Below are 15074 nucleotides of genomic sequence, written 5' to 3' on the forward strand. Positions count from 1 at the left end.
TGATAATTCTGCTTTCTACAAGAATCAACCCAAGGCCACCTTTGCCATAGAGGATACCAAGGGACACAGCAGCTGGAGAAACACTGGAAGAAAAGATGTCAAAGTTTCTTTAGCAATATCTTTAGTGTTGCCCCAACTATCTCTGAAGTTTTCTTTTTAGCATCCTTCTTCTTCCTGGCCAACTCCATTCACTACTACTTGCGCTCATATCTTCTGAAAAAAAAAAAAAAATAAAGCAAATGAGGATCAAAGGCAGGTTTGTATCTCATCCGGCCACAAATTTTACCAGGTTTACCCTGACAAAACTGCAAAATTTTTGGAGACAGCTAAAGTATGTACGTACTACTTGCGGCTGAAGTCAAACTCCTAATACTGTAAAGGACAAGGGTTTGTATTTGTGTAAAAACAATTATCCACATTTCTTAAATGAATGTCAAGACAGCATTGGTTCACTGTTAAAACATGACAAAATGTTATTTTCATTAGTAAAATAAATTTTTGAATATACTTACCCGATGATCATATAGCTGGCAGCAGAGCTGACAGCTATATGATCATAGGGTAAGTTTAATATTGAAAATTCGTATATAATTTGTATTTTTCCTAACTATACAAACCTTACCTATTTACTAGGGGGTATTGCTTTCGGCGTAGCTGAAATGACGAGCCATTCATTTTTAACGAGGGTTAACTACCCATACCGCAAGTTAGCAGGGGTAGGGGAGGGTAACTTGCTACCGTCCCCCCCTCACACACCTGTGATTGAGCTCACTTTGCTTGGAGGTACGGCTTCAAGGGGGATAGGGCTGGTGGGTAAGTTTGCTTAAATAGCTAAGGTTTGTATAGTTAGGAAAAATACTAATTATCTACGAATTTGTCATTTGCTCCGTAACTGGAATACAAACCACGCTATTTAATAGGGGCGACTCACCCATTAGGAAGGGTGGACGTCCCAGCCAATCTGGCTTTTGGCTTTATCCGGGGGCTCCTTATCTGAGTGTATCAGTACTCAAAAAATAAGGAGTCCCTGCACCTGCGGCCTACGCAAGCTGTGTGTTGAGGTATGTAGAAGAGTGACTGTCCTGGTAAAGTTATTCAGAGTTCTTTAGAAGGAAAAACTGTGTAACTAGGACTTTCTCAATACCGCCTCGTCAGGGTATGGGGACGCAACAGTATTACAGTAGTCTTAATACTAAGTACACAAGGGAGCATGGTTTACCTGCAGTGGTTTGAGGTCAGTTATGCAGAGAACCCAGGATGCTGCTTTTCCCAAGAGAGGGGAGAATGAAGAAAAGAATAAGGGCCAGTCAAACCTTTCCATTCACGCAGACTAAAACCAGGTAACAATGCCCTAAACCTTCTGCTACTTGTCCAATAAGGAGCTTGAGGTTTTAAACCAGCTGTTGTGCAGCCACCACAGGACCGATAGAGAATGTATCAAGTCTCCTGTAGGTTACGTCTTGCAGGAAGTGGGAAGTGAATGTGGTCTGACGATTCCACACACCAGCTTGAAGAACCTGCGTCACTGAGAACTTTCTCTTGAATGCCAGGGACGTAGCTATGCCCCTGACATCATGAGCTCTGGGGCAACGTGACAGAGGAGGGTCTAGATTCAGTGCATGGTCTATGACCTTGCGAATCCATGCTGAGATGGTGTTCTTGGTGACCTTCCTCTTGGTCTTTCCTATGCTGAAAAATAGTGCAGGCACATGAGGATGGGCTGTGGCTGTTCTCTAAAGATACAGCCTCAAACTCCTCACTGGGCATAGTAAGAGATGGTCTGGGTCCTTTGTTACAGTATGGACTAGAAATACGGAAGGAGTCGAATTGTGGATCCTCTACTCCCGGGTTCTGAGTCTTGGCAAGAAACTCAGGGACGAAGCTGGACGTTACTGTTCTTGGTGACCCTCCTCTTGGTCTTTCCTATGCTGAAAAATAGTGCAGGCACATGAGGACGGGCTGCGGCTGTTCTCTAAAGATACAGCCTCAAACTCCTCAATGGGCATAGTAAGAGATGGTCTGGGTCCTTTGTTACAGTATGGAGACTAGAAATACGGAAGAGTCGAATCGTGGATCCTCTACTCCCGGGTTCTGAGTCTTAGCAAGAAACTCAGGGACGAAGCTGGACGTTACCTCTCCCCATCCTCTTGAATGGGCGATGTCGTATGAGAAACCATGAAGTTCACTGACTCGCTTGGCCAAAGCCAAAGCTAGCAGGAACACCGTCTTCCAAGTCAGGCGGTGATCGGTTGCCTGGCGTAATGGTTCATAGGGAGGTCTCTTAAGAGACCAGAGAACTCGAACCAGGTTCCATGGGGAGGTCTCACTTCTGACTGGGGGCAGGTAAGTTCATAACTCCGTATGAGTAAGGAAAGTTCTAGCGATGAAGAAATGTCCATTCCTTTCAGTCTAAAGGTGAGGCTTAAGGCTCAGCGATAGCCTTTTACTGCAAGACCGACAGGCGCATTTCTTCACGCAAATACATGAGGAACTCTGCTATTGCTGGAATAGTGGCATCGAGTGAAGAGATACCCCTTCCATGACACCAACCACAGAAGACTTTCCACTTTGCCTGGTAGACTGCTGCTGATGACTTACACAGGTATCCAGACATCCTAGTCAGTTGCGAAAATCCTCTCTGAGAGAGGAGATGCTGGATAGTCTCCAGGCGTGAAGTCGAAGCGAAGCTACGGCTTTGTGGAATATGTTGGCATGTGGTTGTTTGAGTAGATTGTGTCGTGGATGGAGTTCTCTTGGGGGCTTTGTTAGGACCTGCAGAAGGTCCAGAAACCACTCTGTGTGATGCCATAGCGGAGCTATGAGGTTCTGGTCTTGTTGAGTACCCTCCTCATCAGACAGAATGGGAAAAGGCGTAAACGTCGATGTTGTCCCACCGCTGTTGGAAAGCATCTTGCCAGAGAGCCTTGGGGTCTGGGACTGGGGAACAATACAGCGGGAGCCTTTAATTCAGGGCCTTTGCGAAGAGGTCCACAGTCGGAGAACCCCACAAAGTCAGGACTTTTTTGGCTACTAGATGATCCAATGACCACTCGGTACTCACTATCTGAGATGCTCTGCTCAGGTTGTCGGCGAGCACATTCCCTTTGCCCGGAATGAAGCGTGCCAATAGTGGTATCGAGTGGATTTCGGCCCATCTCAGTATCTCTAATGCTAGATGTGATAGTTGCTGCGAAAAAGTACCTCCTTGTTTGTTGATGTAGGCCACTACTGTGGTGTTGTTGCTCATCACCACCATTAAGTGGCCTGCCAGGAACTGTTGAAGGGCCAGAAAGACGGCCTTCATCTCTAGGAGATTTATGTGGAGGTACTTTTCTGACTCTGACCAAAGGCCTGAGGTCGTGTGGTGTAGCATGTGGGCCCCCCACCATTTTTTTGAAGCGTCTGAGAACAGCATCAAATTCCACCAGGATTTGAGTTGCCACTGGAGGGATCTTATCCTGAAGCGACCATTGGGAACTAGACGGGCCAGCGATGAAAGGTGACCGAGGAGATGTAACCACGTTTGGGCTGGAAGTTCTTCTCGTCTGAGAAAGGGTCTTGCGACCTTTCTTAGCCTTGTTATCCTGTCGTCTGATGGGAAGGCTTTGTGGAGATTGGTGTCTATGATCAAGACTAAGTAAACCAGTCTCTGTGTAAGAAGCAGAGAATACTTCTCGAGATTTACCATGATCCCCAGATCTTGGCAAAGTCTCAGAAGTTTGTCTCAGTGTTGAAGAAGGGTTGACACCGAGTCTGCTAGGATTAACCAGTCGTCCAGATAACGGAGGAGACGGATGCCAATCCTGTGTGCCCAAGATGACAATAGGGCAAACACACTGGTGAAAACTTGGGGTGCTGTGGAAAGACCAAAGCACAGCACCTTGAACTGGTACTTTCTGTTGTCTAAGCTGAATCATAAGTACTTCCTTGAAGACGGATGGACTTGGATCTGGAAGTACGCATCCTTTAGGTCCAGTGTAAACATGAAGTCCTGAGGTCTTACTGCTAGTCTGACCGTGTCTGCCGTCTCCATGCTGAACGGAGTATGTTTGACAAACTTGTTCAGGGCTGATAGGTCGATGACTGGTCTCCAGCCTCCAGACGCCTTTCTTACAAGAAAGAGTCAACTGAAGAAGCCTGGGGACCCGTCAAGGACCTCTTGGAGAGCGCCCTTCTTCAATAGGGTCTGGACTTCTGCCCGAAAGGCCTGCCCCCTTGCCGATCCCATGGCAAGGGAGTCTATTGACACTGGATTCCTGGTCGGGGGAGGTAGAGATGTTATGAACAGGACGCGATATCCTAGACGGATCACGGAGATTGTCCAGGAATCAGCCCCGAGTTGCTTCCACCTGTCTAAGTAACTTTGTAGGCATCCCCCCACAGGGGGGAACGCAGAGGGACTGCCTATCCGAGCGTTTGCGGCCTCGACTGCTCCCACTAGGACTCTTTCCTCCCCTGGAGGACTTACTGCCTTTCCTATCCTTGACAGGAAAGGGCTTATTAGACACAACTGTCTTCGCTGCGGGTTTCGTCGTTACGGTCCTGGTTGGACGGGACTGCTGAGGTGCTGGAGGTTTTTGGGGCTTAGTTGTTGAAGCCCTATGGAGGAGGGAGTCTCGATGAGACTTCCTCCACCTCTCAGCACCAAGTTCCACGTCCTTAGGCTCAAACAGATGGGTCCCCTCTAGGGAGGAATGTCTGAGTCTATTTATCTCAACGCTTGGGACCTGTTGATGGAACCTCTCAGACACTGCATCTCGATGTTTCAAGATAGTGTTTGCCCAAAAGTTCGAGGCTTGGTGGGCAAGAAACTATCGTGCAAGTGCCTGAGAGTAAAAAGGTCTCCATTTCCTTCCTGGTACGCTCCTTAGAAAAATCCTCGGATCGCATCAGGATACCTAAGGTCCCTAACCAGATGTCCAGCCACGAAGTACCTTGCATCGCATACTTAGTAACCTTTTCCTGGTTAAGGACTTCGGCTGCCGAGAACGAGACCTGCCGGCTGGAGAGTCTCTCAAGAGGGACTCCCCTGGTTAGCTCTTCCAAAGAATGGTGAAGTGGAGGAGCTGAACTGGGTTCCTCCAGGATCTCAAAGTACCTCCTTTACTGTATGCGAGGAGGTGGGAGGAGCTTGTTCGTAGAGCTGGCACGGTTGGAGGAGGCAAACTTGGAGAGCTGTTGGGTCATCTTGTCCCTGGTACTCTTTAACCCTTGAGACCAGGGCAGGGCTGCACCGGTCTTTGAGGGTTTCTGAGTGCCAAAGACGCAGTATAAGACCGTGTCTTTGCCCTCTCAAGAGAGTATCTCTGGGTCAGAAAACCCATTGAGAACCCTCATTAGAGCCAGAACCTGCCAGAATGCATGCTCTGATTCTTGTTGGTCTCCTCCTGATGTAGGACTCGCAGCGAAGTCTCCTATCCCCAAGAGCTCTTCTTGGGGTGAGTCGCGGACATTCCTCGAGCGGTTGGCTGTCTACGTTCTAACCCTAGTGGAGGACTTTTGGCAGAAGTTTTGGAGTCTTTGGACTCCTTCCGAGGAAGGAGGTAACACTCCAACATCGAAGGCCTGAGTGTCATGTCCCTCCTGGTCTCAGATTGAGGGGAACTCTCCGCGTGAAGGGAGGTTTCCTTCAATGGTGCGATGGAAGAGTGTCACTCCTCGCGAAATTCCCTTGGTGACGGATGGTCTTCATCCGACAGGGAGGGAGAGTATCCATGGGGAGAAACTGGAGGGACTAGCCTTGATGGTCTGCACGGAGTCAGCTTCAACCTCAGGGAAGTAACCGCGTCGGAAACTCCTCTTTTCCTCTTCAAAGGGGTAGAGGAAGCCATGGTTCCGTGTCTTGAGTCCAAAGCTATAGGTTACTCTGATGAGCGGTCGGACAGGACGGGCTTGAATGCCTGTGTTACAGCTCTGGCTAAGGCACTGAACCAAGGCTGCACTGTCAGACAGATCCTGAGGGGAAAGGGACCGTAGGTTCCCTACGAGGAGTCACCGTAATAGGTGGGTCTGCCTTAGAAGGCAGTTTAGGGATCCTGAACCCCTCTGCTTGTGCCTGATTCCCTTCTCCCGCAGGGAGCGCTGGAATGCGTTTGCAGGGAGGGGAATGAGGCAATGAGGACATTGCCGGGTGTAAATCCTGCGCCCGTGCCTGTTGGTGGGCGCGCGCGAGGGAGAATATTGGTGCATGTGCGCAGGTGAGAGTTGGCTCGCAGGCGCGTGGTGGCGCGTGCACATGTCTCTGTGCGTGCACGCGGGAGATATCTGGCGTGCAGTTGAGTGCGAATGCCCAGGAGAGAGCCGGTGCGCAGGTGAGAGCTGCAATGTGCCTGCTGTCTCACCTACAGTGTGTTTGTGCGCCGGAGAATAATGGCAGGCATGCATTCGTTGACGCGCGGGAGATAATTGGTGCACAGGCTGGCGCGTAGGAGAGTAAAGGCACACAGGAGAGTGTTGGCGCGCACGAGAGCGCTGGCCCACAGGAGATCGTGGGCGAAGGAGAGCGCTGGTGCGCTGGAGATCGTGGGCGCGTAGGAGAGCGCAAGCGCGCTGGCGCGTGGGTGACCCTGGGCGTGCGAGCGTGGGGCGTGCAGGAGAACGTTGGCGCGCAGGCGCATGAATTTGCTGCCTTCTATAAGGACGAGCAGGAGAAGGGGCGCGCCGAAGCGCTGCAGACTGACGAGCACTGAAGTTCTGTCGGTTGGCGAGCTGCAGGGCAATGGCGCGCAGCTGCGCACTTTGGTAGAGCTACAATAGGCTCTACCGGTGACAGGAACAGTGATGGCAGATCGGCAGGTCTGGAGGTTGGATGGTAGGTGTGCCCTTTGTAAGGGCGACCATCCACCGAAGGGGATACCGAAAGATCAGCAGAGAGGTCCAGGACCGAAGTTACAAGACTAGTTGCAGGAGCAGAGACGATCAATGAATGAAGGTCAGAATGCAGCGGAGGCTCCTCTGCAGGGGACCGCTGCGTCAACAATGAACTAAAGAGGCGCCTCTTCACCGCTGGTGAAGGGAGACCTCTAAGGCGAAGTTGGAGGCATGCTTTCTGACGAATGCGCCCTCTGGGGGCCGTTGGATCAGCGAGCTGACCGTGCGCCGCAGCAGTCCTCCGAAGAGGAGTCCCTATAAGTGAACTCCCCCAAGGGGAAGAAACACTTGCAGGAGAGACAGATGTTAAACTTAGTTTCCTCCTCAAAGGCTGTTCAGGAACGGGGGAAACTAAGTCGGCAGCAACCACCGTAGAGTCTGGAGTGGCAGAGGAGTTGGATGATAGCACATGAGACACCTCTGACACAATAACGTTGACAAGGGTCAGGGGATCTACCTCTGACGGCGACGATGATTGCTTAACAGAAGCACCCATCCGGATGAACTGTAGCAAAGCTTCCTTGGAGGGCGGACCTGTAAGCCCCAAGGAGGACCAAATCTGTAAAAGGGGAGTTAGTGACAAGGCCTCACCCGGGGGGAGAGGTAGGGCTAGTTCGCTAGGTGAAGCAACATCATTTCTCGAGAACCGGGGTTGTCCAAAATTAATTTGGTTTACGCTACTACTCGACAGTCTCTCGTAAGAGACCGAACGAGTAGGAGCTTCGGAGGAGGGTCGGAAAACGGAAGAAGAAGCCTTGGGTTTTTCTTTCTTCAAAGAAACCTTCGAAAGAGAAATATCCCGCTTGGACTTCTTCTTCCGCCGTCGCGCAAACCTCTCCCAATGGGAGGAAGACCACTCCCTACACTCATTACACTTATTTACGCTATCACACCGTTGACCTCTGCATAAAGGACAAAGGGTGTGAGGATCAGTCTCCACTGCCGACATAAATGTCCCACAAGGGCGGCTGGAGAGTCCAGAGCAGGTGCGCATGGTCGCAGAAGTCACCTTCACAAACACACTAAGAGAAAAAGAAAAAGCAAAAGTCATTAATGGCTGCCAATATTCGGCGAGGATGAAGAGCGGCAACGTTCGTTCACCATCCGAGCCGAAACCAAAGTGAGCTCAATCACAGGTGTGTGAGGGGGGGCAGTAGTAAGCTACCCTCCCCTAGCCCCGCTAACTAGCGGTGTGGGTAGTTAACCCTCGTTGAAAATTAATGGCTCGTTATTTCAGCTACGCCGAAAGTAATACCCCCTATTAAATAGTGTGGTTTGTATTCCAGTTACGGAACAAAAAATATTACTTAACAGAAATTCTTACCTGTGCAAAGAGCTCGGAAATTTTCACATGTTTTTGGACAAACATCACTGAAAAGCTCAAATATGATGCGCCCTGACGGTATACCATCAATCTCAATGTCAAAAAAGCAACGGACGCGATGAGCCATCTTCCATAAAATCCTGAAAAAGATAGTACAGTAATCAGTATCACATTACTGAACTATTGCATGGATATAAATTACAACATTTCTAAGTGACTTTTATTTTCCCTAGCTAAAAAAAAATGAAAAACTAATAAGCTACTTTCCTTGCTAAATAAACCTATGTCAATTAATTAGGAGTATCCTTGAGTTGAAGCTGGAAATCACATTAGAAGCATGATAGTAAGGCAGCCAAAAGTTGACATAGAGGAGTTTGACAGTATCGCCCACTCGTATGATGTAACCTGCTCATCTTTCCATTTGGGCATAGGATTTAAGATGGGAGTTTAAGGGGGAATTTGGATACAGGACTTCAGGTTTGTATAAAAATATTAAGCTTTCACCGAATTTAAAATCAGATTCTTTCGAGTTCTTTTACGATGCAACATCATAAACCAAGATCTGTCTTTAAAAGCCACAGGAGTACCAGGTAACCTTCCTGTCAAAGATGACAGAGCCTTAGCCCTCGGTAAGGGGTTGTTTTACTGGCCCTGGGTGTAGTAGGGTTATCTTATAGGTAAAGTTTACACTGTGGTAGTTGCACACAACCTTTCTTCAGGTATGATAATATAAACGCGATGAACCATTAACTGCAACATGAATATTTAAAGAAACCAAAGGCCTCTCTGTTTATAGATCTTTATCTTTCTCTGAAGGTAAGGTTTCAGTGGCACCTTAACATCCTCAGTAGTGAAGAAAAATACATAGGAATATGTGGCAGAACTTTTATATATCAGCTGCACATACAGCAAAACACCAATCTATCAAAGTCTATAGGTTTTCTTAAACTGTCAATAAAGTTATTGATTGGAAGGTTGAAGAGTTGTGGAATTTGGAAATTATTGAACCCAGTATTCCATCCTAGTCCTTGTCTGCTGTTTCAGTCCTTTCAATGGATAAGAGAATAGTTGTGTGTTGATTATTGGCAACTCAAGAAGGTCACTGTATCTGACTGGTCTCTGAAGCCCCATATAGTGTGTATTCTACCACTATTAACTTGATACAAAGTTACTTCTAGTTACTTTAAGCTCAGGACTTTTCCCCTGCCATTGAACAATGGCAGTTCAAGCATCTTTTGTATGGACTGAGGAAAACACCTGCAGTGTTAGCAGGAAGTTGGGGTTTATTCTGCAACAAAAGTCTACAGTGTTTATCCATACAGATAAAATTCCTATCCGAAGTTGGTCTTTTCAAGAGCACCTAGACTTGGTATATAGGATTTTGGAAACTGTCTAGAAGCATGGACTTCAGAATCAACTTCAGAAGTGTTCTTGGGTGGCCTGATATATATGTACACCATTTAATTATCAATCTAAGATGAAGAAGCTCCAGTACATCCATAAAATTGAGGACTTTCCAAAGTCCACTACTTTCGTGACCTATGGGGATTCTTGGGCATGCTAAACTTCCAAAGGAAATACATCTCCAATTCCCTATAAAATCCAAACCCTTATACAGTACACACTAACTGAGCTATAAGAGACTTGGCACCAGGAAGATCAAGTGAACTATAGAAATGGCCTGTGTTTTTGAAAACTGAAAAGATTAGTCAAGAAGGATATCACACTATTTTATACTGACTACTCTCATGACGCCAATCGCATGGTGTTGTATTATTATTATTATTATTTGCTAAGCTACAACCAGAGTTGAAAAGTTGGATGCTATAAGCCCAGTGAGGAAAGGAAACAACGGAAAAAAATATTTTAAGAACAGTAATAACATTAAAATAAATCATTCCTATATAAACTATAAAACTTTAACAAAACAAGAGGAAGCGAGATTAGATAGAATAGTGTGTCAGAGTGTACCCTCAAGCAAGAGAACTCTAACCCATGACAGTGGAAGACCATGGTACAGAGGCTATGGCACTACCCAAGACTAAAGAAAAATAGTTTGATTTAGTAGTGTCCTTCTCCTAGAAGAGCTGCTTACCATAACTACAGAGCCTCTTCTACCCTTGCCAAGAGGAAAGTAGAAACTGAATAATTACAGCGCAGTAGTTAATCCCTTATGTGAAGAAGAATTGTTTGGTAATTCCAGTGTTGTTGGTTGTTGAGGACAGAGGAGAATATGTAAAGAATAAGCCAGACTATTCGGTGTATGTGTACGCGAAAGGAAAGTGATCCGTAATCAGAGATAAGGATCCAATGTAGTACAGTCTGGCCAGTCAAAGGACCCGATAACTCTCTAGGGGTAGTATCTTAATAACTCAATACCTGTCTATACCTAAATAGATTAGTCTCTGTTTGGGCACTAGGACTGACTTCTCTAAATTCAATACCATCCCCAGATCATGACAGAACGAAAGAAGCACGTCTCAGTGGAAAAGAAGGTCGTCCTCTGAACCTTCCAAGATCAACCAATCGCCCAGGTAACGCAGAAAGACGAATGCTGTAGGCATGTGCCCATGAAGACACTAGAGTAAAAACTCTGTTAAAAACTTGTAACTACTGATGGATAATAGCAGAGTACTTTAAATTGGTACACTCTGCCAGCTATGGAGTCTGGAAGTACGCATCCATCAAGTCAATTGTCATCATGAAGTCTAATGGCCTGATCGCCTGCCGGACTGAATGGAGTCTACATCTTGAACATGGTTTGTAAAACAAACTCGTTCAGGGCTGAGAGGGTTATGACTGGTCTCTAGCCTCCAAATAACTTCTCTATAAGAGTTAAGTGAAGAAGTTGAGGAGCCATCATTGACCTCTTGGATAACACCCTTCGGCGATGCGTGGTGGTAGGACAATGACATCATCGATAGTCAAACCAGAAGAGGGGGAGAGTTGATGAACCCGAGGCGGTACCCGGACAAAACAACTTCCACATTCCCCTGTTTTGGCCTGTGACTGCCATTTCATTCATCGGAGTTGCAGGCAACCTCCCACAGGTGACTACAAAGGAGGACTGCCATACCTAGTAGATGAGCGGTGCTCGCTTTCCTCTCCTGTATTGGTTGTGCCCTTGACCCTATCTACTGTGAAAGGGGTATTGCTGTGCCATTTCACACCTGAAGCTGTAAGGAATGGGATGAGGGTTCTTCCTAAAGGTAGGCTTGTGTGCATGTCTAGAAAGAGGCGATGATCTCAAGTGGCTGGAAGGGGAGGCAGACTACGGTAGGCGAAAGGAAACCACTAGGTGTAAAAGAGTCCTGACTAGCCTTCCTCCATTTTCAGCTATCATTTCTGCTTCCTTTGTCAGGAACAGAGATGGACCCTTTACTGACTTACTGCAGAGATACAAGATCTCTCGCTGGTGGATCTGCTTGTAGAACCTGGAAGCCACGACATCAAGCCTCTTCAAAATACAGTTCCAAGGAGCTCCATACAACTCGCAGGGCATTGTCATGAAAACCCGCTCCCATTCCTCTATGGGAAACAGGAAATTTTCCAGCCTAGAGACTTGTCCTAAAGTTAAAGGGCCACCACTCTTCTTCGTTCAGCTTCCAGAGGAAACTGACGGGGAAGAGTCGGAGGGAAATGTACCAAGGGTCAGAGGAAAAGGTCAGGAATTCTCAGTTTGACGGTGGAGAAGGAGCATGAAGCGATGTCATGCTAGGCTCAGACAACTGTCCTGCAACTGGGTGAGTTGGACGTTATTTGACAGTTGCCGACATCCTAAAAGGATGTTTGGTAGGAGAGTTTTCTTCGGTAGAAAGAAAAAACGCTCAGGACTGCAGGACTGCAGGACTGCTCCAAAGACTAAAACCAGAAGCTTGCGGTGTCATGATAGGACGCTGATTGACCGTGTCCACCTTCCTCTTCAGAGGTCTGGAAGTTGATGCCAGCCTCGCCTGGGCACTGCGTCATCCGAAGATGACGAAAAAACTTTCACTTCACCTTTCCTATGATGAAGGTGGGCGTCCTGGGAAGCGTCAATAGTTATGCTCGAGTAGGCGTCTGCTCGGGAGCTAAAGCCTTTAGTTTCCTTTGTCGTTCGACATTCCTTCTCCCAGGGAATAGGGAGCTGGAAGAAGTTCTTAAAATCGACATTCCTTGGAAGAGTTCTGAGGATTAGAAGAACGACAGGTCCTAACAGATGCACCCTCTATTTGAGGGGTGGTGCTTAGACCGAAACAAAGAGCCCAAAACTGGACAACTTCATCCTATACACGAACCTTCAGGTATTGCTTGAAGTTCGGATGGATGAGGATGTGGAAGTAAGCATCCTGGAGATCTAAAGAGATCATCCAGTGGACCTTTCCTACTGCTGTACGGACTGATTTCGATGTCTCCATGGAGAACTTTGTCTTCTGAACAAAGGCATTGAGAGCAGTGACAACCAGGACCGGGCAATAGCCTCCCTCTCTAAAAAGAGAGACATTTGATGTTGCATAGCCTGTCTCGTAGGCTCCTCTCTGTATTTGGCAGAGAGGTCTATCGGAGTAACTAATAAAGGAGGTTTCACTAGGAAAAAGATTTCGCATCCATCCTTTAGTGAAAGCACGGACCAAAGGTCTGCTCCTCTCCTCTCCCAGGCTCGCTAGAAGTAATTAAGCCTGGCTCCTACTGTTGTCTGTGCAGTTCAGAGAAAAAGTAGGCAGAAACTTTCTTGCTGATTTAGACACCAAAACCTGTGTCTTTGACCAACTCTTGAGGGAGAAGAGAGGAAGAAAAAAGGGGGGTGGTGCAAAGTTATCCTGCTTCATTGCCTGCATTCCTTAAGAGACTCAGGGATCGACCCGGGGGGCTGTAAAAGTCTCTGTGGGGCTGCCAACAGGTCCTCAACCTTAACGTGGCTAGACCTCCACCTTTGCTATCCTGGCATACCTAATAAGAAAGCTGGCTTTAATGCCTCATTGAATCCAGTCTCCCATCATCCTCAAGCTCTATTAGACTTCTCTCACAAAGCCGGTTGTACTGCAGCATTGTTGCTCAGGGTTTTGACGGAGGATCAGACTCAAGACCCCAAAGACCTAAGTCCACAAGCACACAGCAAAAAAGGGTACACTGCCTTCTTTCACAAAAGCACTAATGCACTTCCTGCTGCTCCAGTTGAAAGTGTTGCTGCACCAACATCTGCAGTTAGGCTCTTTATGCTGCATTGAGGAGGTGCTATTGCACTGCCCTACCAGCACCATCTTAGTAAACAGAGACTCCTTCGACGCCTTCCTTGGCGAAAACTCTGAAGGCGGGACGAGAAGCAGCAGGCACAAAATAAATTGGAAACTCTTCAGAAAAATCTCTCGTGAGTTTCTTAAAGTCAACTGAAGGGAGAAGGATCTTAGGAACTTCTCCTAAGAGAACTCCACTAAAAGATGAATAGGGGAAAAGAGATTATCAATCCCTTCCTGCTACAAGTCTCTAACCAAGGTAGAGATGTCTTGTTTCCTAGGAGTCAACTCCTTAAGGTCCTGAATTCTGGCCTCAATGCTTTTAGAGGTTTAATTCTCGCTCTCCAACAGACACCAAGAGTTAGTTCAAGCGGGCCTTGGTCTGAGAAAATAATATCTTTCCAATTAATATTTATTTCTGTATCTTTTAATATAGTGCCTGGCGTAACAATGTTCCAACGCTAGACGCTCATGGTTATTACGATTGGAACTAAGACGTTCGCGATCTTGACACTAGACGTCAAGTCCAACTGCTGGACTCTTGACGTCATGCAACTGTTTGACGCTCGGTGTCACCTCCAACTGCTAGACACTCGACGTCAAGTCCAACTGCTGGAAGCTTGACGTCATGGAACTGCACGACACTCGGCGTCACGTCTAACTGCCTAACATTCTACGTTAGGTCCAACTGTTGGAAGCCAGACGCCATGCAACTGCTTGGCGTTCAGCGTCACGTGACTCTCGGAACAATGCCGTTCACGATTCAGACACTCGGAGCTATGCTTGACACGCGGCGTCACGTCCAACTGCTTGACGTTCGGCATCATGTCTAACTGCTTAACACTCGACGTCAAGTCCAACTGCTGGAAGCTTGATGCCATGCAACTGCTTGACGTTCGGCGCCACGTGACTTGCAGAACAATGACGCTCGCGATTCACACGCTCAGAACTATGCCGATCACGTCTAGAACGGTCGATCATCGAACAAGAGAGACAGAGAAGTTGCACTAAGTTACAAACATCGTGTCAAACTCTTACAGCAGCATTAGTAGCTAGCCTTGCTGGACGCTCGATGTCCAAAGCTCTGGGTTTGGTGTTAGAAAACACTTTTAGCTCGCCTTACCTACGGCGAGGGCGAGCGTTCTAGGAATCGTCAACAGGAACGCACGAGGGGACTTCTGCTCGGGTCTTACAAGAAGCTCGTCGCCAGGCTAACGCCTCTCACTTCCTTTCGCCGATCGACATTCCTTCTCCCATGGGTCCGGGAGCTTGGAAGAGGTCTAAGGCTTGGATAACGACAGGTCCGAACAGAAGCACCCTCCACTGTATTGAATAAATTCACTGCACTAATTTAGCACTAAAAACTTGCACTTTTAAAATCTTTGGCATAAGACCAAAAGTAGACATGCCCGTTGTGAGAGATTTTACTATTCTGTCAAGGGCATGAATGAGAATGCAATAGGTATTGAATCCTATGTAAAATGTAACAAAATATTTTATATAAAATATTAAATGAATAGATATAAGAATAAAGAATATATATATATATATATATATATATATATATATATATATATATATATATATATATATATATATATATATATATATATATATATATATATATATATATATATATACAGTATATATAAATGTGTAAACAACCC

The 15074-nt window shown here is 46.9% G+C and overlaps 1 protein-coding gene across 1 annotated transcript in view; it reads right to left on the reverse strand.

Moving 5' to 3' along the window:
• The window catches only part of Moca-cyp (nuclear cyclophilin protein Moca-cyp), a 321526-nt gene that overhangs the window by 291324 nt on the left and 15128 nt on the right, over nt 1–15074 (reverse strand). The window contains exon 2 of the mRNA XM_068348233.1: nt 8195–8334. Within this exon, the coding sequence (XP_068204334.1) occupies nt 8195–8321 (127 nt within the window). The 5' untranslated portion in view covers nt 8322–8334. The remainder of the gene's footprint in view (nt 1–8194; nt 8335–15074) is intronic.

The sequence above is a fragment of the Palaemon carinicauda genome, chromosome 24 (genome assembly GCF_036898095.1).
Source record: "Palaemon carinicauda isolate YSFRI2023 chromosome 24, ASM3689809v2, whole genome shotgun sequence".
NCBI classification, from domain to species: domain Eukaryota; kingdom Metazoa; phylum Arthropoda; class Malacostraca; order Decapoda; family Palaemonidae; genus Palaemon; species Palaemon carinicauda.